Below are 22462 nucleotides of genomic sequence, written 5' to 3'. Positions count from 1 at the left end.
GATAAAATGATATGCACATCGCCGTCCTGGTCGCCTAGATTTGGCGTAGTGCGGCCAATTCCTCCGCACTGAAGGGCGTCGCACTGTGTGGTAGACCCTTCTCCGTCATCAAGGCCAAAATACGGTTCACGGCCACACCGTACGTCGCAACATGGACTTCGTTGAGCAAACCAAAGCGACGATACGCTTCCATTGCGACCTCACGCATCTCTTGCTGTGCTCTCAGTCGTCGTTCCTCCGCATCCTCCGGGGCACGTTGACGTATCCGCGCCTGACGTATGTGTTCTTCAACGTACAGCAGCGCACCCAGCTGAAATGGCGGAAGGTCCTGCGGCCACTGGTACACCGCATCGCCCGCCGCAGGAAGCGCCGCCAGTCTGCAGCTGTTTGCGAGTGCCATGGCACAGGTGGAGCACCACCAGCGGTCAAACACCACAAACTTCCTTTCCTTTGTGGCATGGAACGCATCCCACGCTGCCAAATAATTCGCCGCACTGTAAAAAGCCCGCGCAGTTTCTTCCGTTTGTGCGCGAAAAGTCTCACGGATGCCACTGAGGTCAGGGTGGGGTGTGCGTATCAGTACTGCTGAATCGCCAAGCTTCTCGATCAGTGACTGCGCCACAAGGGACTTTCCGACGCCGTCAATGCCTTCCAAAACAATCAGTGTTTTCTGATTTGGCTGCGCAGTGACGGTTGGGGTTTGCTCCACGCGATGCAAAAACTCGCTGCACGGCGGCGTCCACCAACTCGGCTGCAGGCGTTCCACGGCCCGCAAGGCTTCCACACATGCCTTCTTGCTGTGGTACACACTGTTGATCATTCCTCTCGCTTTACTAGTGGATCAAATACAGAGTGCGATAGAGAGGGAGAGAAAAAAGAAAATAGGGAGATGGACCCACCGCATCTCAGCCCCTCTGAAGCGCTACTTCCTCCCCCACCAACTGATTCCTCTTCCCCACTTTCTCGGTTGTTCCCGTTGGAGGTACGGTGCCTCTTCACAGTAAAATCCAGTTTTCACAGTAGAGGTGGTTTGACTGCGGGTAGGGGTGCTGCACAAACCACTTGGACGGTGCCACGACACGGCGAAGGGGGCGGAAATTGAAGTACGCAGCCCACCACGACCACGTCGAGTTCGACATGACAACATCGTCACAGCTGGATAACATCAGAAGCTCCAACACTTCTCGGGGTGCATGACTACTACACTCGAATGGCACACGCTCCCCGGCGGCACGTACCAGAGAAGCCTCAAGCCCCGGGTACTTGCTGCGGAAGTAGCCGACAACAGACAAACCGTACCGTTCCTCCTCACAAAACACCAGGAGATGAGCTCCCCCACGCCCTTCACCACCTCTTCCCATCGACTGTAGCTGCAGACTATGGCCTAACAACTGTCGTACCGCCGCGTCATAGTAATCGACCTCCAAAATCTCAAACACATCACGCATGCGCAAGTAGTCGCCTCGTCGAATGTGAAGACCAACATGTTGTAGGGTGCTGGGATCACCGTAGTTGTCATATAGGTGCTTCGCCGCAGCATTGCGCAGATCAGAGGGAAGAACATCCCGCACCACGGGATGATCGGCAAAAAACGCCTCTGACTGGAAAAATCCAACCATGTTATACAAACACTTCGCCGTAGCATCCAACTGCACTGGCGCCACTGGACGCTGCTCGGGCACAATCACCTCAGGAAGGTTCACCGGGATGTCACGGCCAACATTGTAAGCATCGAGGTCCTTAAAGATGGATTGCCAGTAAACATCTCGTGGCTTCTCGTTGCTGCTGCTCCACGGCAACCGCTTCAAGACGGCCGGCACGCCATTCCGCCGCGATGTGGCCAACAGATTCGCCACAAGAAAAAGCTGATTTCCCAGTCCACCCACAAGGTTGGTGGTGAGGTATGCCCTGCTGTTCATCCCACACTAAATGAAGAGGGAAAAAAAGGAGAAGAAGAAGCGGTAAATAATAATACACAAACAAACAAAGTAGAAATGACACGCTCTTACACGCCTTCTCTGGAGGCTTAAAAAAAAATTTTTCACTCCTCCCCTCCTCTTTCTCCCATCCACCTTTTCACGACTGTTCACCACGGTAGCTGATTCCTTTATGCTGCAGCAGCTTCTGCAGATCGCCTCCCTCCGCCATCTTCTGCACGACGTCGAGTCCGCCTACAAACTCGCCCTTAAGGAACAACTGCGGTATCGTCGGCCACTCGCTCACTTCCTTGACGTAAGTCCGCACAACCGGGTGTGCCAAGACGTCAAAAGACGTATACTCCAATCCAAGCGCCTCCAAAATATCAATCAGGCGTTTCGAAAAGGCACACATAGGCGCCTCCGGCACACCCTTAATAAACACGACAACATCTTCCGTCTGGATCGTGTCGTCAATGTCTTTTTTCACCATGGCAACTTCATCCTCCGCGAGTTCGGTGTTGACAAGACGAGGCTGAAAGTCGGGGTGCGTCTCCTCCCTCTCTCGCACATCGCCATCACCCAAAATGCCCCCACCATTAGTGGGCGCAGCGGTCATAAAAAGTCGCTGCTGATGCAGCTGCAGGAGAGACGACACCGCCGGGAGGCGCCGCACAAAGAGGGAGAATGATTGCCCAGAGAATGCATTACAAAACCGCTTCATTAATCCTGTAGTAATGAGTGCAAAAAAGAAACAACAACAACAACAAAGAAACAGCCGCTAAAAAAAAAGACGAAAAAAAAAAAAAAGGACCTACGGCCACACGCAAATCAAAGTCTCACTAATAGACAAGAGACATTTTTTCCGCTTCGGCCCAAACAAACGTACACCCACTAACAACTGCATCAAATGCAAGTTGCGTGCGACGATTGCCCGCGGAAAAACAACGGCGGATTTGCACACTGCATTACTGACACAGTAATTTCTCCACCAAATGGTCGCTTTTCTTTCTTCTCTAGCCTTTCCGTTTTTATTCATTCTTTCACTTTCTTTCTTCTACACGGCGCTGCTGTCGCTGTCACTGTCGATCAGGAAACGCCTGATGTCGATCTTCCCCAGTCCAACGGTTTTCTTTGCAGGGGGCGCTGCTGCAGGTGCAGGTGCTGCGGGCTTTGCAACCTCCTGCGTCACTGCCTCCTTTTTTTCATGCACGCGGTTGCCCGCACTGTCTGACGACTTTGTCGACAGAGTTGAGCACGAGCCCTGCTTCTTCAAGGGAGGTGCAGAAGAGAAAGTGTCACCCTTTTCCGTTCGTTGCGGTGCTATCGTTGGTGCTGTCACTGTTGGTTCTGCTGCTGCTGCCGCTGCTACCGGGGCTGAGCTGAGTCCAAGTTTACCTAGCTGCGGCAGCATTTTAAGGCGTGGTTGGCCTCCCATCGCCTGAGGCTCGGGAGCAGCAGCAACAGCAGCGCTGAGCTTCGGGTCTGCAAAAGACTGCTGACTGGGCATTGGATGGGGCTGCGCTTTTGCACGGGTTTTCTGCGAGGGCTTGCTACCTGCAACACCACGCTTCTCCGTCACAGCAGTAATATCGCCGGCAGCGGCGGGAGGAACAGCGGAAGTCATCGTCGTGCTAGTGGGGCGTGTGATGGCGTTGCCGGATACGGCCGGCCCTTGAGAGACACGACGGGGACTATCTTGGTTTCTATTCATGTTTTCTTTCTTATCTTCTGACGTGAAGGAGATGTCTCCATGCGCACGCTTCACCGTTCCCTGTTCCTTTCGTTTCTTCTCACTTGATGACACGTACTGATACGTGGTAGAGCGCTGCGCCCGGGTTTGATACTTATGCGTGCTAACGCCGAGAAACCGCTTCTCCTCCTGGGACAGGAACGCTGATACCAACTCTACTGTTGCCTCCTGCAGCACCGCAAGACCCTCCGCAAAGGCGGCAAGGGCCTGTTCTTGTTCTTCGGTTGGATGCGGCAGCGGCTTCACCTCACCGTAGACATCCTTCGCGCGGCGCAGATCCAGCCGCATCGCGTCGTAGATGGCCTTCACAAGAAATGAATCCGCCTCGGCCTGCAAACGGTCAATTTCGCCATGGACTCGCAGCAAGGCATCTGTTACCTCACGGCGGTGTTGTACACATTCGACCTTCTTGACGGTTGGCATCTCCATGGCAATGGGACGCACCTGAAGTGACCGCTTTTTTTGTGAGACTTTGCCAGTACGTCGAGATGATGATTGTCGGTCCCGCCGCGACAATTCCGACGGCGCCTCAGGCATGCTGCCGTAGTACACCCGCTTCTCGGGAAGTAGAAGCGGCTCCCGCACCCTGGGGACCCGCGATCCCTCCGCTTCCAGTTTTTCCCCGCCTTCTTCCTCGTTCCTGTCACCGTCATCATTGTCATTGCTGAAGTTGCGGTCGTTGTAGCTTCGCGGTAGACTGACTGCTGTCAAAGCGGGGACAGAAGGAACCTGATGATGCCGTGTGAGTACCTCGTCCAGGTTCGTGGCAATATACGGCGTGTTTGCTGCAGAAATCACAGGTGAGCGGTGTGACTCAAGTATGGCGTTAATCGTGGAGGTGATATCGGTCTTTGGTCCCTTCTGCCGAAGCGGCAAGAGTGTTCGTTTCGCTTCGTCCATCATGGCATTTGATGCATTGGGGTTAGAGGAGCCCAGTATGGCCAAAAGTGTTTCCCGCACACACTGCGGCACCGTCTCCCAATCGCCCAGACCCTCTTCAATCTCCTGCAATTTCCGTGGCAATACCATAACGTCCATCATGACTACGTTGCGCAAGACGTGTCAGAGATGCGTGGCCGTTCAGTTTACTTTACCGCCCGTTTTCCTCGTCTTTTTTCTCTTTCCCCCCCTTTATCTATCTGTTTATGTATGTATCTATGTATGTTGCGGATACGGACGCAGGAAGCCCAAAGGAGGCAAGAGGGCAAAAAGGAAATAGTTCAGGCCAAACGAATATTACTGCCTTCACACAAACGCACAGAGAGAGATATACATGTGTCTATGAATACAATCTATACTTCCAAAAAGAGTTACAGTAAAAAAGAAAATATATCTAATGGCACACCGATTCTATGAGCAAAATTCATTTCTTCTTTTTCCCTTTTGGTTCCCCCCCCTCTCCCTTCTTCCTCCTCGGTGTATATATCCGCGTGATTTGTGCTATTGCTTCCTCTACATCATCGAGCTCAAACTGCTTTGATTACTGGCGGATGCAACGCGGTGATGTGAGCTGACGTTTTTGGATGAAGAGGAGTGGCGGCGGGCCATCACTTCATCTGCCACATGATGCATGGACGCCTCGTTAAGCAGTGCGATGCGATTCATGTATCTTCTTCGCATCTCACTGAACATGGCATCATCCTTGTGTCCCGACGGTGTGCTAATCGTTTCTGGCGTGTTCTCCTGCTCGCAGGTCTTCTGCTGCCGATCCAAGAGCGCTTGCGGGATGCTGCCGCCGGTGTTGACTGGGCGTTGTCCTGAGGTGTGCACAGGGGAGGTGTCTCGCTGCGGCGTGTAGCTCAACGACACATCCTCCGGCCGCAGATTTGCCGGGTCGAGCCCCATCGCCCGCTTCTCTTCATCCGATAGGAAATTTGCCGCAAACCGCACCGACGTCCACCGCAATGCATCGACGCTCCCTTCAATCTCATCCACCATCGCCTCTAGTTGCTGCATTCGCCGCAGCGTGCCGCCGGAAATGATGATGTCCTCCGGTACCTCGTCCCTCGGGCCGAGGCGCCGCTCCTGCTGAATGACCCGGAGCAGCGACGGGTCCAGTTGGATCGCCGTGCGCCACAGGGAGCGGAGGTGGTGCCGCACCGCCTCACGTGTGGCCTCGATGCTGTTGTGAAACTGCGCAAAGCTCCGCACCGCCTGATCCCGCACCCACGCCGCGTCCTCAAATGTCTGCACGCCTCGCTGAATCATCTCTTCCGACAGCGACGATGCCACCACTCGAGCCTCTTGACGCGGCTCCGGCCATGGACTGCATTGCCGCCGATTCGCTGCTTCCCCGCCCAAGGAAGACGAGGCGGCGGCGTTGAAATGCGGTGCCATCTCCGACTGTGGCCCGGCCAGCGCCAACACAATTGCCTCCCGGACACAACGGGGCACATCGGCCCAGTCCCCGTCGCCATTCGCAACGGCACACACGACCTGCACCACCTGACTCCCTTCTGCCATCCTTCTTTAACTGTATGTGTGTGTGTGTGTGTATTCGGCCGTTGGATGCAACGCACACGAGCAATAGAAGGGTGGGAGGTGGCGGGAGAAGAAAAAGAAAAAGAAAAAAGGAGCCATGAGCGCGTGGTGCCCATCGTTGCAGTGAAACAGTAAAAGAAGGAGTGGGAGAAAGAAAGACAAAAAGGAAGGGGGTGAGGAACACCGCAATTTTGCTTTACATCGTGCCTGCCGCACACAAATCTCCAGACAGACAGACAGACAGACACATGGCCCGCCGTGCAGTAACGGCCAAAATCCACAAAACAACGTCCCTGAATTCGTCGCCAGAGGCCGCGTCCGGCGCCTACGGAGTAGCTTCATTATCATCATCGTCATCCGTGTCAAGAACAGCGAACACGTGCTGGTTGTCATCGAGCAAATCACACACACGAGCATCCGGGTCGCATGTGATCCCACCTTCTTTTTGGATGCACTTCGGCGACCCGTATTTGCGTCCAAACGATGAATCGTAGTGCACCATGGCTGCATTGCCGAGCCAAATCACATCTTGCGTGCCATCCCCGCACTCCAGTGCAATGACCTTCTCCCGCACATGCACATAAATGCGCATTGAGACTAATTCCTTCCTCCTTTCTCTCTCTATCTCTCTCTCCCTTTAATCTCTTCGCCTAGATGCATCAGCAATTCAAGAGGACACAAGGAAAAACAAATGCAAAAGAAAACAACAACCAAAAGAACTTTAAAAGAAAGAAAAAGAGCGGTCACAACATTTTTAGCTGAGACCTGATCCCCATTCCCGCACACACCACAAATATGCGTACACAATCAGGTCGCAGCACCGCACCAAAAAAAAAAAAAACACAAAACAAGGGAACAACACCACACAGTGACTTCCACGGTTACCTTCCCCTGCGAGAACTCAGTAGCCATTCCGACTTTTTAGCTGTGCGATGCGGCGCGGGTCTAATTCGTGCTGCAGAGCACCTGCTGTCTCTCCTGGTGTCGGTGTGCGTATCATGTTGGAGAGCGTCAGGGCGTCTTGCGCCTCACGCTGTTTTCTGGCAATTTCAATCAGCTCCGCTGGCAAGTTATCTCCATATATCTTCTTGATGTGCATGTACATCTGCTCCTCACGCTTTGGCTGCACACGCAGGACCGTCATCTTAAGGAATTGGTAGGCAAAGCCCATGACGAGCATGGAGCACCAGAAGAACTGAATTTTTGTGCGCGTTGGCAGCCGCTCGTACCTCGCCACACCCGGCAGGGAAGACATGACTACACACACACACACGCTTTTGTTCTCCGCCCGCGTCTCACTCTACAGCCTTGACGCAAAAAAAAAAAAAAAGAGAGAGAGAGACAATGAAAGAGGCATCGTTCCCCTCAAACAGCCCCTCCAAATATATATAAATATACAAATGAACGAAAGAATGAATGAGGCAGTAGACGCAAACGGGCATCAACGTAATCGCAAGCTGCATTTCACCCCTTCCTGCAAGCTTCCTCCTCCTCCTCTCACTGAGAGAGTGAGAGAGAAGGAATGCATTACACGCTGTTTGTGCTTTCCCCACCGCCACCCTCCTTCTTCTCTTCCTCGTCCATGAAGCCAATGTACAGAACGGTCTCCCCGCGGACGAAGCAAAGCTCTCGCTGCTCTCCGCCCTTGTCAAGGATGGCGTTGAAGTTGTTGTCCACGCCATGCAGCACACCTCTGTGCGTCTCACCAAACACCGTGAAGCATACCGCCGGCTTCTGCATCCTCTCCGCCAGGTTCACCGACGCCATTTTCCGTAATCTCCACTGGCAACCACGCAACAGCCCCGAAGCTGCAGAACGAAGAAATGAGAGGGAGAAGAAAAAAAAACAACAACAGAAAGTAAAAAGGCACAACAAAAAGAAAATGAGTCCACAGGAAAAGTAAAAAGAAAAAGAATAACAGGTGCACAGAACAACAACAAAAGAGGATGACAGACACTTGGCTTCCCGAAAAAGCAGTGTTTTTCACTGCTGCCGGATTTCGTCGGCGCTTACCAGCGCTACACGTGTCGTCTGCGTGCCGTAAGTGACGCACAGAGGCAAAAGCTACTGCGAGGCGGGACGTTGAGCGGAGCCCGAGCCCCATAGCAGCACTCCGGATGACCGCTCCCTCACTGACGCCGGCCAAACCCGCAACATTAATGGCGCAGGGAGCAGACATGATAGCCATCCGGGAGACCTGGAAGTCGTCGGAGCAGATCGCCAGCATGCATACTGGAGAGTGTGTGCTCCACGCACAATCACGTATCCGCAAGGAATGTGTTGCAGCGGTGCTGGTGCGGAAAAACCTCCGCTCCAAGCGTATGCCCCTCATCACTCCTCAACGTGATTCCAGCCTCGACGTGGTGATGGTCAAATTCGCGCTGGGCCAGAACCGTGATCTTATTGTAGCGAGCACCTATATGAGACCACCGCCGCAACCGACACAACCCCTAGGCGGTTGCTGAGCTGCCTCTCGGTCTCGTCGCCGCTCATTCAGTGTGGAGATTTCAACCTGCGTCGCCCACGGTGGGAGCCCTTCCTGGAGACCCCTCCAAGCAACTCCGCTGTAGAATTTTATACAACCGCGCACGGATGCAGGACACACCTTGGTTAACACCCCTGGTGAAACAAAGCATGCTCGTGGTGCAAGAGAGAGATCCTGTATCGACCGGACATGGTCAAGGCATCTTACCGTGTCCGACTGGACAGCCAACGTGCCGCCGCTCAGTGACCACTATGTGTTGACATTCACGCTGCATCAGGCACTTAAGGATACCATGCCCTCGGCACCCACTTCGGTACGTCGAGTTTTCTACAGCTGGTGGAAGTCCAAGTGGGAGTCCTTCGCCAACGACCTCGACGCACAACTTCCAGCGTGCGACCATAAAAAGCAATCAACCGGCATTAAAGCTTTTACGAGAGCACCTGCAGTTTCACTTCGACGGCACTGACCCCGCGGCATGCACAAGGATGATCCCAAGCTCCGGGGCGACACCCTTGCGAAGGCAGAGCGGATTGCTACCGACAGCAAGGCCCGCTGTCTGCAGTTACCGACGCCCGACCGTGAAACAGAGACGCAACGGGCAAGGAGCCAGTTCTTCCTCCTACTCCGTGAGCGCTCGCGCAGCAAACATCGGCGTCGCATCAGCAAGTTAAACCCAGGCAAACCACTCGCCTAAAAAATACATTCCGGACGTAAAAAGACATCAATTCCGTCTCCCACAACGGCGTTGATGTACGATGGCCGCAAGAATAATTTCAGGACAGCGAGGAGAGCAGCGGATGCGCTCAATCTTGGATTCCTCCCCACCTCGCAAGGCGATTGGGTTTTCCAACGGGAAAAAACGGAGAAAACAAGTCCTTGTGTATTTCTTCTCCCTCCCCTTCTTAGGCCGCAGAACAACAACGAGTCGGCCGCCTCATCTTCGATAGCTTCCTTCTCTCCCCTCTCTCTGGATGCCTCTTTTAATCGTACGGAACCGCGTGCAGCGCTGCGCAGCACACCGTACGGCAAGGCCCCGGACCGGACGAAGTCTACAGCGGGGCGCTACCACATCTTTCGACGAAGTGTCTCCGATTCCCTCTCCGCCGCATCAACCACAGCCGGACAGCCGGCACGATTCCGGTCCAGTGGCGACGAGCCACCATCGTCCCAGTCCTGAAACCCGGTAATTCGCCGGCGCTAACGGAGTCATATCGACCCATCAGCCTTCCCTCCATCGTGGGTAAGGTCGCTGAGAAAATGGCATTGAGGAGACCGCTTTGTCTGTAGACGCCTCGTCCCCACCAGCATGCGTGCCGTAGTATGCGTACCACGACGATGCAGCTGGCACACCTGATACAAGAAGTGGAGCATAACAGAACCGATTACTTCCAAGCGAACCTTCCCAAGAAGAGCGGTGTTGGAAGCCAGCTCCACTGCAGACCCCATCGGGCTCCGTTGGTGCTGGTAGACTCCAGCAAGGCCTTTTAGTTCACTGTCTATCGAGTCCTCAGTCGCTTGCCGGCCAATATTCCGGGGGTGAACTGCCGAAGGTGGCTTGGAAAATTTCTGCGTGGTCGCTACGCGAAGACACGAGTTGGCAACAGACACGGCGATCGGTCTTCCACGCTGCGAGGAGTTCCTCAGGGGTCCGTATTGGGAACACATTTTTCTTCTCCCTTTACGCACACCCACTTCTCAACCTGCTGAACGGCTTCTCAGGCGTCACAGCAGACATGCACGCGGACGATCTCTCCATTGTAATCGGCGGCCACTCTCGGGAAGACACCATTCCTGCAGCCAACACGGTCCTCAAAAAACTGCACGCGCGGGGTCAGTAAAGTGGCCTGGCCATCATCCCGTCAAAGTGCAAAGCCGCTTGGTTCACACTCTCCACGCACACGGAGTCAAACTATGATCGCAAAGGAAAGTGGTCCCTGGAAGTGACTGGATGTAAAATTCCAGTCATGACCATGGGGGCATCGCGAACTGCGAAGCTTCTCGGCATGGATCTCGATCCGCAACTGACGTTAAATGTGGCGGCCGCCTCGCAACGGATATCGCAGCCACGCCGCATTGCGCAAAAAGAGGCGGGGCCATCTCCACATGACCCACGCACGTTCATCATCGGATACGGTGCATCCAAATTACGCTATGGCAGCGAGCTCATATGGGCAGTAGCGACGGATTCAGCGAAGAATGAGATGCAAGAGACGTACGCAGGTCTGGCACGCATCGTCAGCGGAGTTCCGAGCACTGTCGACCAGTAATCCGCACTCCTAGAAGCAAATATACCGCCGCTCCATTTCGTCCGCCTGCACGCGGCTCTCCATGTTTGATAACACACGCAATTGTCAGATGGACTGGAAGCGGAGATCAACGTCTGAGCCTTCGCCTCGCGCTGGTTTCCGCATCCCGCCGTTGTATCGGCACGAGCTATATGCCTTTGTAGACGCATACACAAAGGGCTACGGCATCACCGAGGACTCACCACGCGAAGAGCGGTTCTTTCGTGGCTCCATTCCTCCCTGGTCTGCGGCCTCCGCTCACCGGGTCACCATCGGTGTGGAACTTCCGATAGACCAATCAATCACCGACGACGAAGAACTGATAAGGGAAATGCGCAGAGTCAGCGAAGAGGCTCCAGCGCTGCACAGCCGCCGCTCGTGGATACTCGCAACGGATGGCGATTTCGACGTTCCCACGCCAGCCTGCGTTGGCATACCGCCTTCATCCCTGCATTCCTCGCAGATAATAGAGAAAGCAAGTAACAACTGCGGCACACGCCCTTGAAGCTGCAGGACGGAATCCAGTGCGCTGCTCCTGACCCTGCAGTGGCTGATTATCCCTCGGATCCACCACAGAAGTAAAAACCCCGCTTGTGGCGACACAAAGCCAGTCTCTCCTAGCGGCCCTCAACAAGGACCGGATCCGGCAGCGTCTCTTGACACTGATGCGTGCAGGCCGGTCCGTGCACCGGCAGTTTTGTTACGGACATTTTGGAGTGCATGTTGACGAGCTTGCAGATCAGTATGCGACGCAGACCATGGCAATCGGACAACACACGGAACATGGAATCGCGCCCATATGGCACACGGACCCGCTGACATGCTTTACTGCCCAGCCCAGCAACAAGTGGCGTTGTACCATTCGCCAAGCCACTCACCGCTACTCGTTCTGTGGTGCCAGGAAGCGGTCTCCGCCACCGCAGGATCAGCCAACCTCCACAGGCGCGCCAGTTGACACGCAGGAAACCTTCCGCCATCTGCTCCTAGAATGCCCAGGCACCTCCGCTGCGCGCCAACGGCGGGGCATTCAGGAAGATCCACGCACCAAAAAGTTCTCTCAGTGGCAGTCGCTTCATAGCAGGAAGCTTTTTCCGCTGCTCAACCGCCTCCTCGGCACCAGGATGGCTTCGTGCGGCTAGACGCGCCGGTAAGAGTGGGAAAAATAATAATGAGCATTCTCGCCACCATCGGGTCGTGGCGCACCTTGCGATCTCGCTGGTGACCCTCCTGCTCCACTGCTGTTTTGCGCAACAAGTCATCAGCCATTTTCGTGGTTTGGTCGGCCTCATGTTGCGCTCCGGGTTCTCCTCCTTCATCGTATTGCGGTGTTTCCTTTGCCGTCCCTGGCACTGTGACTCTCCCGTGACGGTTTTTCCGAAGCCTCACTTCCCTGGGAGGTCCTCCCGCCACCAGCGTGCCCTCCGCCCAAAGACTCCGGTCCATTTGCACGCATCTGAGCGGCAGGGGCGCTGCCAGTGCCGGACGGATTGCAATTGTTGCTTCGCAGTGGGTCGCTGCAGGATTGATCCTGCCTCGTCAGAGCAGTGAGTGGTCCTGCGGGGGTGGGATTGGGACCCTCACCCGCCGTGTTTTCTCCACCCTCCTCGTCTTCCTGATTGCTGTCAACCTCAGAGTTCACGTCCCCCTTTCGTCCAGAGCCACCGGCCACGGTCCTCCACCCGCAGCCATCACAGCCCGCGCGTGCTCAGCAGTCACCGCGCCATCACCAGCGGGCCGCACACACACACCGTCGCAACAGCCGTCAAAAACACGCACGAGCTGTTGCACATCACTGCAGGAGCCAACAGGACGCAGAGCACACGGCCAGTCATCATCACAAACAGTGGAGTCGCCCAACGCTGTGGAGCTGCCTGCAAAAGCACAGAAAACAAAAGGGGAGACACGGCCGCTACACCACGCACAGCCACCGCACAGTCACAAATGGCAGCAGCCCAGCAGCGGCAGCGCACACACACCATGAGGCAGTTGAAAGCAGTGAAAGGGCAAAAACACACAACGCCCCGCAGCAAGCAAACAGAAAAACACACAAAACAATTAGAAACAAAACACAGGTAAACGAACAGCAATGAAGTAAAAATGTAAACACACACAAAACAAAGGGCTGCACAGCATGGCTCCAGCACGCACGCACCCATCCTCAAATGCGACTCCACGCAATCAGTTGTGTGCGTGCCATGCACATGAGTGTGTCTGGGGTGCGTTCAACGTGACGGATGCGGGGAGCGGCAAGGAGCACACAGCAGGGCAGCGGAAGCAAGTGAAGCAAAACACAATCATTATTTTATCCTGTTTAGCACATCGGACCACAGTGGACGCACACAAGTCCCCGCGGTTGAATGCCGGCACGCACAGCCCGCACACAATTCTTCAGCCCAGAGTGGTGTACGCCAGCGCGGATACGGCGAGCAGCAGCGGGGCACACACCCACGCAGAGCTGCTGAGGCTGCCGTCGCTTTCGCGAAGAAGTGACGGTGCGCGGGTGGTCGTTGTAGTTGGCGCCTCCGTAGTCGTAGTGGTGGTGGTAGTTGGTGCTTTTGTCGTAGTCGTGGTTGTTGTTGTTGGCGCATTTTCCTTCTGACCTTGTGCCGGTACAGAAGCGGTCACGGAAATTGATGCTGCAGCTGGACTAACTGACCCACCTGGCGACCCTGACGCATCGGACCCATCTGCTCCCTCTTTTGGAATAGACTCCGAACCTTCTGTACCTGGACTCCTTGGCACACCGTTTCCCGCACTTGATCCTTGTGATGTGGGGTTTTCACTTTGTGTCTGTCCATTACTGGGCTGACTTGAGGGCCCTTTCCCACCGGCCCCGGAAATTGTTGCCTGTTCCTGTACCTTTTCATTCGGTTCTGCTGACCCTGACGTACTGGACTCCTTAATTGGTTCCTGTCCATTACGGTTATGCGCATCTCCTGCCCCTTGCGAACCGGGCGCACTGTGTGGCTGTTTCGCATCGTTCCCCGGATTTTTTACCGTACCGGTCCCTGGACTCTTTGACGGTGACGCATCGGTCGGATCTGTTGAACTTTGCGACGCTGAGTCACCTGACGTGCCTTGAGCACCTGCTTCCTTTGACTGAGAAGGCGATAAGCTGGAGCTACCCTTATTTGGATCTCCACCAGTCGCTGTCACGCACACGGACGGGCAGCAGCACGCGGCAAGCACCAACAGGGCGCACAGCAGACGGCACGTCGTCATCGTGAGTGTGGTCATTCAGTGGTGTGGAGCTGATCTGCACAGTGAGGGACATGGAGAGCAACAGGGGAGACGAGAGGTGCGGCAGACACACACAGAGGGCAAACACACACATGAGGAGAGGGCAGCAGCCAGGCATGCACCGTACGCCGCACACCACGCACAGCACACACTCCAATCCACGGCAACAGGCACACACACACACAGCCCTGCCGCAACACCAACACACAGATGGAGGAGGGAGAAGCAAACAGGAGCGGCACACAAGGCTCCACCGCATGCACATACGGCGAGAGCGGTCCGTCGTGTCGGCACCCCTCACGGAGGGAACGCACACACACAAGAAGGTGCAGCGCACACAGCAACACAAAAGCAAAGTAACCATGAAAAAGAATAGATCCCCGCACACCACGTGGATTGTTGGTCCACGGGAAGCGCAGCCACCACCGCAGCAGCAGCAGCACACGCAAAGTCAAGCGCAAGGAAAGGAATAAAGCAGCCATTTATTTGTGTTTCTTTCTGGAGGGTGGAAGATGTCTGCATATGTTGCTATTGTTTTTGCGGAGGGTAAACCTTCATGCCTGCATCGTGTGTTGGGGTTCCTGCGGTGTGCACAACTGTTTCCTTCTCTTGTGAATTTTTATTGTGTTGGTGCAGCCAATAATTCAATTTGTGTTGTTCCTGCTTTTCGCTGGTAAAGTGCTGCAATAGATGTTTTTATTTCCTCCTTCGTTGCTGTGGCACCTGATTCCTCGCCGTTTATTGCGGTGGAAATGAGAATATGTGAGTGGACTCCCACGCACCAGAACGCACCTTCACTCCTATTTATTGCTGCACAGAAGGGCATGCGTGTTTGGTGGTGCCTCGACCATATATTTTGTGGGCGTACATTCCCCTGAAGGCTGAGGGCGGGGCGACGCTCCGTCGCGGTGCACTTCCCTCGCATGCCGCCCACTCTGATTCATCATGCATCACCCCTCACATACTCCGTGGTGCCACACCGCTGATATCATTGCAACCGCTGTGATTACGCGTATTTCACGCATTTGATTGTGCCACAATACATCCGCTCGTGTGGCCGCCGCATCCAAACAGCGGTGCCCAACACCGTGAGCGGCAGTCCACATCCCTGCATGTCCCAGCGCAGTGGTGCTTGACTTTCAGCCAGGCGCCAGACAACACGAGAGTATTGTGCCGGCAGTACAACACACGGAGCTGCAGCGAATGACTCGGGCGGCGACGCATCTATTTGTCGCAAGGCAGTGAAAAGGAGTCGGGCAAAATAATGCCGGCTGCATTCACGACACCATACCCACAGCCAAAGCATGCGACGTGATGTGTGTTTCGCTGGTGCTGTGAAATGCCTGCAGACGACGTCACTAGTGGAGGCACACCACCCATGATCAGCGGACAGACAATAATCGGCATGGGAGGCCACAAAAGGCAGCAACGACGTCAGCAGCAGCAGCAGCTCTCTCTCCCTCTCTGTTGCCTCCGAGAAGTAATTATTCCACCAGCCACAGCCGGCTGTGCCATCGTGACACTCCATGCACGTCGTGGCTGCGTCAACACATCCTGCTCCCTGCTGCGCCTCAAAAGATGCCTCACTCCGTCCACTAAGTGCATCGATGCGGGCCGTGCCCGGGCTGTTCGTGAGGACCACAGCAGTGTGAGGGTCACCGAGTCGCAGCATGTTTGTTGTGACGTTGTTGCATGGCACCTGCACACACACGCAGCGCCTGCATCCTTCCCTGTTGTGTTCGCCCTCCGCCGGAGTGGCCACACACACGGGCTGCAGCAAATTCATTTCACCCTCGACGATCCAAAATCAACACCGACATCCCTCGCCACGCAAAGATCTCAGTTGCCAGCACGGCCTCCTGCCGCTCTGCCATCAACGCTGAAACACGGCACAGTGCACGCACTTATTCTCCTTGCGTGCAGTCAGCCGTTTGGTTCACACATTCTCCGACGGGCTGACGCCCACAAAAGCACGCCACAAAAGCCACTGTGATCGCACAGGCTCTTGCGATGAGCGTCTGTGCGTGCATGGATCCGCTGCTCACACGTGCTGGCAGGCAGCCTGCAGCCGGTGCCCTCGTGCCAGTTCATCGGCTCCATCATGGGAAAGAGAAAATGGCCAATTCCTAGCGCACTTATTCCCACCAGCAGCACCAACACGCTGGTCGCCAGCCGTCATTCCTCAGCACATCCAGGAGTGCCGAAAAGTGACGTGGAACTGTCGGCCAGCAATGCCACAATCCCCGCACACATGTCGGCTCCACCAGAGAAGACGCACAAACAACACACAACACCCCTCACATGTTTTCCGAACATCATTCCGACACACCGCGACACGCCAAACAGAAGTATTCGTCACTCCATGCACCTTCCCCACAAAATCAAATAGTCCATGCACCACGCACGGCAGCAGCTCACACCCGTCTAAGCAAGTGCTCTTCGGAGCAGTGTTATCCACGTGCTGCAGTGGGCTGGCCCGGCTGAGGCGAGCTACTGTCGGAAATATTGTTTGCGATCACTCACCCCAACGCGATCACTCACCCCAACGCGGCTGCGCAACCAGTGTTGGGCTCGACAGCACAGGCGCGGGAGCCCGCAGACCACAGCCAGCAATCGCCCATCGTCAACGGTGTCGAACGCAGTCGAGATGCTGGTCGCGACTGCGAGAGAGCGACGACGGTGAGGGTGCAGCGCGGGACGCCGCCCCTGCGACGCCCACACTCCACGGCGATGCGCTCGCTCAGCCCTCGTGCCGTTTTGTCACGGACAGGCGTCACCACGTCGGAGACCGTGCGTCGTGGCGTTAATCGAGGCTGACGTCGGTGGCGTGCCGGCAGCGCTGACAGGCGGCGGTGGACCGGTCCTTCGCTCACCCCTAGCAGGACAGAGAGCAGCGGGAGGGGCCGACAATTCTCCGTGCGGCATGCGTTCTTCCCGTGTCTGCGGATGCGAGTAGTGTCCCCCGTTTCCCAGGAACTTCGCAGGCTGCCGTCAGCAAGGGAGGTGCCACTCATCGCTCTGAGCGAGCAGCGGGCTGCGGGTACAAGATGGCGCAGCAACGCATTCAATACACCGCCGGGGCCAGGGGCCAAGACAAGCGAAGAGTCGCGAAAGGACAATTCAAGCGCATACAGCGCGAAGGGCCAAACCATATCCCGGCCACCAGGGGGCACGCAAGCACGAAGTGTGCAGACGGCAGTGGGGATCGCAGCAAGTGGGATTCAGACGATGCGACGGACGAGCGGGTTTCACTGCTGCCGGATTTCGTCGGCGCTTACCAGCGCTACACGTGTCGTCTGCGTGCCGTATGTGACGCACAGAGGCAAAAGCTACTGCGAGGCGGAGACGTTGAGCGGAGCCCGAGCCCCATAGCAGCACTCCAGATGACCGTTTCCTCACTGACGCCGGCCAAACCCGCAACATTAATGGCGCAGGGAGCAGACATGATAGCCATCCAGGAGACCTGGAGGTCGTCGGAGCAGATCGCCAGCATGCATACTGGAGAGTGTGTGCCCCACGCACAATCACGTATCCGCAAGGAATGTGTTGCAGCGGCGCTGGTGCGGAAAAACCTCCGCTCCAAGCGTATGCCCCTCATCACTCCTCAACGTGATTCCAGCCTCGAAGTGGTGATGGTCAAATTCGCGCTGGGCCAGAACCGTGATCTTATTGTGGCGAGCACCTATATGAGACCACCGCCGCAACCGACACAACCCTTAGGCGGTTGCTGAGCTGCCTCTCGGTCTCGTCGCCGCTCATTCAGTGTGGAGATTTCAACCTGCGTCGCCCACGGTGGGAGCCCTTCCTGGAGACCCCTCCAAGCAACTCCGCTGTAGAATTTTATACAACCGCGCACGGATGCAGGACGCACCTTGGTTAACACCCCTGGTGAAACAAAGCATGCTCGTGGTGCAAGAGAGAGATCCTGTATCAACCGGACATGGTCAAGGCATCTTACCGTGTCCGACTGGAGAGCCAATGTGCCGCCGCTCAGTGACCACTATGTGTTGACATTCACGCTGCATCAGGCATTTAAGGATACCATGCCCTCGGCACCCACTTCGGTACGTCGAGTTTTCTACAGCTGGTGGAAGTCCAAGTGGGAGTCCTTCGCCAACGACCTCGACGCACAACTTCCAGCATGCGACCATAAAAAGCAATCAACCGGCATTAAAGCCTTTACGAGAGCACTTGCAGTTTCACTTCGACGGCATTGACCCCGCGGCATGCACAAGGATGATCCCAGGCTCCGGGGCGACACCATTGCGAAGGCAGAGCGGATTGCTACCGACAGCAAGGCCCGCTGTCTGCAGTTACCGACGCCCGACCGTGAAACAGAGACGCAACGGGCAAGGAGCCAATTCTTCCTCCTACTCCGTGAGCGCTCGCGCAGCAAATATCGGCGTCGCATCAGCAAGTTAAACCCAGGCAAACCACTCGCCTAAAAAATACATTCCGGACGTAAAAAGACATCAATTCCGTCTCCCACAACGGCGTTGATGTGCGATGGCCGCAAGAATAATTTCGGGACAGCAAGGAGAGCAGCGGATGCGCTCAATCTTGGGTTCCTCCCCACCTCGCAAGGCGATTGGATCTTCCAACGGGAAAAAACGGAGAAAACAAGTCCTTGTGTATTTCTTCTCCCTCCCCTTCTTAGGCCGCAGAACAACAACGAGTCGGCCGCCTCATCTTCGATAGGTTCCTTCTCTCCCCTCTCTCTGGATGCCTCTTTTAATCGTACGGAACCGCGTGCAGCGCTGCGCAGCACACCGTACGGCAAGACCCCGGACCGGACGAAGTCTACAGCGGGGCGCTACCACATCTTTCGACGAAGTGTCCCCGACTCCCTCTCCGCCGCATCAACCACAGCCGGACAGCCGGCACGATTCCGGTCCAGTGGCGACGAGCCACCATCGTCCCAGTCCTGAAACCCGGTAATTCGCCGGCGCTAACGGAGTCATATCGACCCATCAGCCTTCCCTCCATCGTGGGTAAGGTCGCTGAGAAAATGGCATTGAGGAGACCGCTTTGTCTGTAGACGCCTCGTCCCCACCAGCATGCGTGCCGTAGTATGCGTACCACGACGATGCAGCTGGCACACCTGATACAAGAAGTGGAGCATAACAGAACCGATTACTTCCAAGCGAACCTTCCCAAGAAGAGCGGTGTTGGAAGCCAGCTCCACTGCAGACCCCATCGGGCTCCGTTGGTGCTGGTAGACTCCAGCAAGGCCTTTGAGCTCATTGCTCATCGAGTCCTCAGTCGCTTGCCGGTCAATATTCCGGGGGGTGAACTGCCGAAGGTGGCTTGGAAAATTTCTGCGTGGTCGCTACGCGAAGACACGAGTTGGCAACAGACACGGCGATCGGTCTTCCACGCTGCGAGGAGTTCCTCAGGGGTCCGTATTGGGAACACATGTTTCTTCTCTCTTTACGCACACCCACTTCTCAACCTGCTGAACGGCTTCTCAGGCGTCACAGCAGACATGCACGCGGACGATCTCTCCATTGTAATCGGCGGCCACTCTCGGGAAGACACCATTCCTGCAGCCAACACGGTCCTCAAAAAACTGCACGCGCGGGGTCAGTAAAGTGGCCTGGCCATCATCCCGTCAAAGTGCAAAGCCGCTTGGTTCACACTCTCCACGCACACGGAGTCAAACTATGATCGCAAAGGAAAGTGGTCCCTGGAAGTGACTGGATGTAAAATTCCAGTCATGACCATGGGGGCATCGCGAACTACGAAGCTTCTCGGCATGGATCTCGATCCGCAACTGACGGTAAATGTGGCGGCCGCCTCGCAACGGATATCGCAGCCACGCCGCATTGCGCACAAAGAGGCGGGGCCATCTCCACATGACCCACGCACGTTCATCATCGGATACGGCGCATCCAAATTGCGCTACGGCAGCGAGCTCATATGGGCAGTAGCGACGGATTCAGCGAAGAATGAGATGCAAGAGACGTACGCAGGTCTGGCACGCATCGTCAGCGGAGTTCCGAGCACTGTCGACCCGGAATCCGCACCCCTAGAAGCAAATATACCGCCGCTCCACGTCGTCCGCCTGCACGCGGCTCTCCATGTTTGATAACACACGCAATTGTCAGATGGACTGGAAGCGGAGATCAACGTCTGAGCCTTCGCCTTGCGCTGGTTTCCGCATCCCGCCGTTGTCTCGGCACGAGCCATATGCCTTCGTAGACGCATGCGCAAAGGGCTACGGCATCACCGAGGACTCACCACGCGAAGAGCGGTTCTTTCGTGGCTCCATTCCTCCCTGGTCTGCGGCCTCCGCTCACCGGGTCACCATCGCTGTGGAACTTCCGATAGACCACTCAATCACCGACGAAAAAGACCTGATAAGGGAAATGCGCAGAGTCAGCGAGGAGGCTCCAGCGCTGCACAGCCACCGCTCGTGGATACTCGCAACGGATGGCGATTTCGACGTTCCCACGCCAGCCTGCGTTGGCATACCGCCTTCATCCCTGCATTCCTCGCAGATAATAGAGAAAGTAAGTAACAACTGCGGCACACGCCCTTGAAGCTGCAGGACGGAATCCAGTGCGCTGCTCCTGACCCTGCAGTGGCTGATTATCCCTCGGATCCACCACAGAAGTAAAAACCCCGCTTGTGGCGACACAAAGCCAGTCTCTCCTAGCGGCCCTCAACAAGGACCGGATCCGGCAGCGTCTCTTGACACTGATGCGTGCAGGCCGGTCCGTGCACCGGCAGTTTTGTTACGGACATTTTGGAGTGCATGTTGACGAGCTTGCAGATCAGTATGCGACGCAGACCATGGCAACCGGACAACACACGGAACATGGAATCGCGCCCATATGGCACACGGACCCGCTGACATGCTTTACTGCCCAGCCCAGCAACAAGTGGCGTCGTACCATTCGCCAAGCCACTCACCGCTACTCGCTCTGTGGTGCCAGGAAGCGGTCTCCGCCACTACAGGACCAGCCAAACTCCACAGGCACGCCAGTTGACACGCAGGAGACCTTTCGCCATCTGCTTCTAGAATGCCCAGGCACCTCCGCTGCGCGCCAACGGCGGGGCATTCAGGAAGATCCACGCAACAAAAAGTTCTCTCAATGGCAGTCGCTTCATAGCAGGAAGCTTTTTCCGCTGCTCAACCGCCTCCTCGGCACCAGGATGGCTTCGTGCGGCTAGACGCGCCGGTAAGAGTAGGGAAAAGATAATAATGAGCATTCTCGCCACCATCGGGTCGTGGCGCACCTTGCGATCTCGCTGGTGACCCTCCTGCTCCACTGCTGTTTTGCGCAAAAAGTCATCACAGTCATTTTCGTGGTTTGGTCGGCCTCGTGTTGCGCTCCGGGTTCTCCTCCTTCATCGTATTGCGGTGTTTCCTTTGCCGTCCCTGGCACTGCGACTGTCCCGTGACGGTTTTTTCCGAAGCCTCACTTCCCTGGGAGGTCCTCCCGCCACCAGCGTGCCCTCCGCCCAAAGACTCCGGTCCATTTGCACGCATCTGAGCGGCAGGGGCGCTGCCAGTGCCGGACGGATTGCAATTGTTGCTTCGCAGTGGGTCGCTGCAGGATTGATCCTGCCTCGTCGGAGCAGTGAGTGGTCCTGCGGGGGTGGGATTGGGACCCTCACCCGCCGTGTTTTCTCCACCCTCCTCGTCTTCCTGATTGCTGTCAACCTCAGAGTTCACGTTCCCCTTTCGTCCAGAGCCACCGGCCACGGTCCTCCACCCGCAGCCATCACAGCCCGCGCGTGCTCAGCAGTCACCGCGCCATCACCAGCGGGCCGCACACACACACCGTCGCAACAGCCGTCAAAAACACGCACGAGCTGTTGCACATCACTGCAGGAGCCAACAGGACGCAGAGCACACGGCCAGTCATCATCACAAACAGTGGAGTCGCCCAACGCTGTGGAGCCGCCTGCAAAAGCACAGAAAACAAAAGGAAAGACACGGCCGCTACACCACGCACAGCCACCGCACAGTCACAAATGGCAGCAGCCCAGCAGCGGCAGCGCACACACACCATGAGGCAGTTGAAAGCAGTGAAAGGGCAAAAACACACAACGCCCCGCAGCAAGCAAACAGAAAAACACACAAAACAATTAGAAACAAAACACAGGTAAACGAACAGCAATGAAGTTAAAATGTAAACACACAAAACAAAGGACTGCACAGCATGGCTCCAGCACGCACGCACCCATCCTCAAATGCGACTCCACGCAATCAGTTGTGTGCGTGCCATGCACATGAGTGTGTCTGGGGTGCGTTCAACGTGACGGATGCGGGGAGCGGCAAGGAGCACACAGC

At 55.9% G+C, this 22462-nt stretch overlaps 9 protein-coding genes across 9 annotated transcripts, besides 10 other annotated features; all 9 read right to left on the bottom strand.

Moving 5' to 3' along the window:
- Positions 1-8843: part of a sequence feature (heterozygous, non-Esmeraldo-like haplotype) that runs on past the window's edge.
- Positions 35-820, bottom strand: Tc00.1047053508501.250 (hypothetical protein, conserved; the record flags this gene model as incomplete). Its single annotated transcript, XM_813057.1, has 1 exon — positions 35-820. One exon carries the CDS (start codon positions 818-820, stop codon positions 35-37), a length of 786 nt encoding a protein of 261 aa, XP_818150.1.
- On the bottom strand, positions 996-1919 carry Tc00.1047053508501.240 (hypothetical protein, conserved; the record flags this gene model as incomplete). Its single annotated transcript, XM_813056.1, has 1 exon — positions 996-1919. The coding sequence occupies one exon, from the start codon at positions 1917-1919 to the stop codon at positions 996-998; it is 924 nt and encodes a 307-aa protein (XP_818149.1).
- Tc00.1047053508501.230 (glutaredoxin-like protein, putative) lies at positions 2077-2640 on the bottom strand (the record flags this gene model as incomplete). The annotated part of the gene is made up of 1 exon (XM_813055.1): positions 2077-2640. One exon carries the CDS (start codon positions 2638-2640, stop codon positions 2077-2079), a length of 564 nt encoding a protein of 187 aa, XP_818148.1.
- Positions 2662-2726: a sequence feature (T-rich).
- On the bottom strand, positions 2974-4710 carry Tc00.1047053508501.220 (hypothetical protein, conserved; the record flags this gene model as incomplete). Its single annotated transcript, XM_813054.1, has 1 exon — positions 2974-4710. The coding sequence occupies one exon, from the start codon at positions 4708-4710 to the stop codon at positions 2974-2976; it is 1737 nt and encodes a 578-aa protein (XP_818147.1).
- Positions 3238-3296: a microsatellite.
- On the bottom strand, positions 5122-6132 carry Tc00.1047053508501.210 (hypothetical protein, conserved; the record flags this gene model as incomplete). Its single annotated transcript, XM_813053.1, has 1 exon — positions 5122-6132. One exon carries the CDS (start codon positions 6130-6132, stop codon positions 5122-5124), a length of 1011 nt encoding a protein of 336 aa, XP_818146.1.
- Positions 6376-6397: a microsatellite.
- On the bottom strand, positions 6476-6742 carry Tc00.1047053508501.200 (hypothetical protein, conserved; the record flags this gene model as incomplete). Its single annotated transcript, XM_813052.1, has 1 exon — positions 6476-6742. The coding sequence occupies one exon, from the start codon at positions 6740-6742 to the stop codon at positions 6476-6478; it is 267 nt and encodes an 88-aa protein (XP_818145.1).
- On the bottom strand, positions 7052-7405 carry Tc00.1047053508501.190 (hypothetical protein, conserved; the record flags this gene model as incomplete). Its single annotated transcript, XM_813051.1, has 1 exon — positions 7052-7405. One exon carries the CDS (start codon positions 7403-7405, stop codon positions 7052-7054), a length of 354 nt encoding a protein of 117 aa, XP_818144.1.
- Positions 7678-7917, bottom strand: Tc00.1047053508501.165 (U6 snRNA-associated Sm-like protein LSm6p; the record flags this gene model as incomplete). Its single annotated transcript, XM_813065.1, has 1 exon — positions 7678-7917. One exon carries the CDS (start codon positions 7915-7917, stop codon positions 7678-7680), a length of 240 nt encoding a protein of 79 aa, XP_818158.1.
- Positions 7986-8092: a sequence feature (T-rich).
- Positions 8139-12083: a mobile genetic element.
- Positions 8844-22462: part of a sequence feature (areas not merged during assembly with more than two copies in the genome that could not be assigned to a particular haplotype) that runs on past the window's edge.
- On the bottom strand, positions 13309-14157 carry Tc00.1047053508501.140 (mucin TcMUCII, putative; the record flags this gene model as incomplete). Its single annotated transcript, XM_813050.1, has 1 exon — positions 13309-14157. One exon carries the CDS (start codon positions 14155-14157, stop codon positions 13309-13311), a length of 849 nt encoding a protein of 282 aa, XP_818143.1.
- Positions 13421-13502: a microsatellite.
- Positions 16657-17303: a mobile genetic element.
- Positions 17414-21360: a mobile genetic element.

This window comes from Trypanosoma cruzi, genomic scaffold (genome assembly GCF_000209065.1).
Source record: "Trypanosoma cruzi strain CL Brener 1047053516879 genomic scaffold, whole genome shotgun sequence".
Lineage (NCBI taxonomy): Eukaryota > Euglenozoa > Kinetoplastea > Trypanosomatida > Trypanosomatidae > Trypanosoma > Trypanosoma cruzi.
This window is presented reverse-complemented; position numbering and strand designations above follow the sequence as displayed.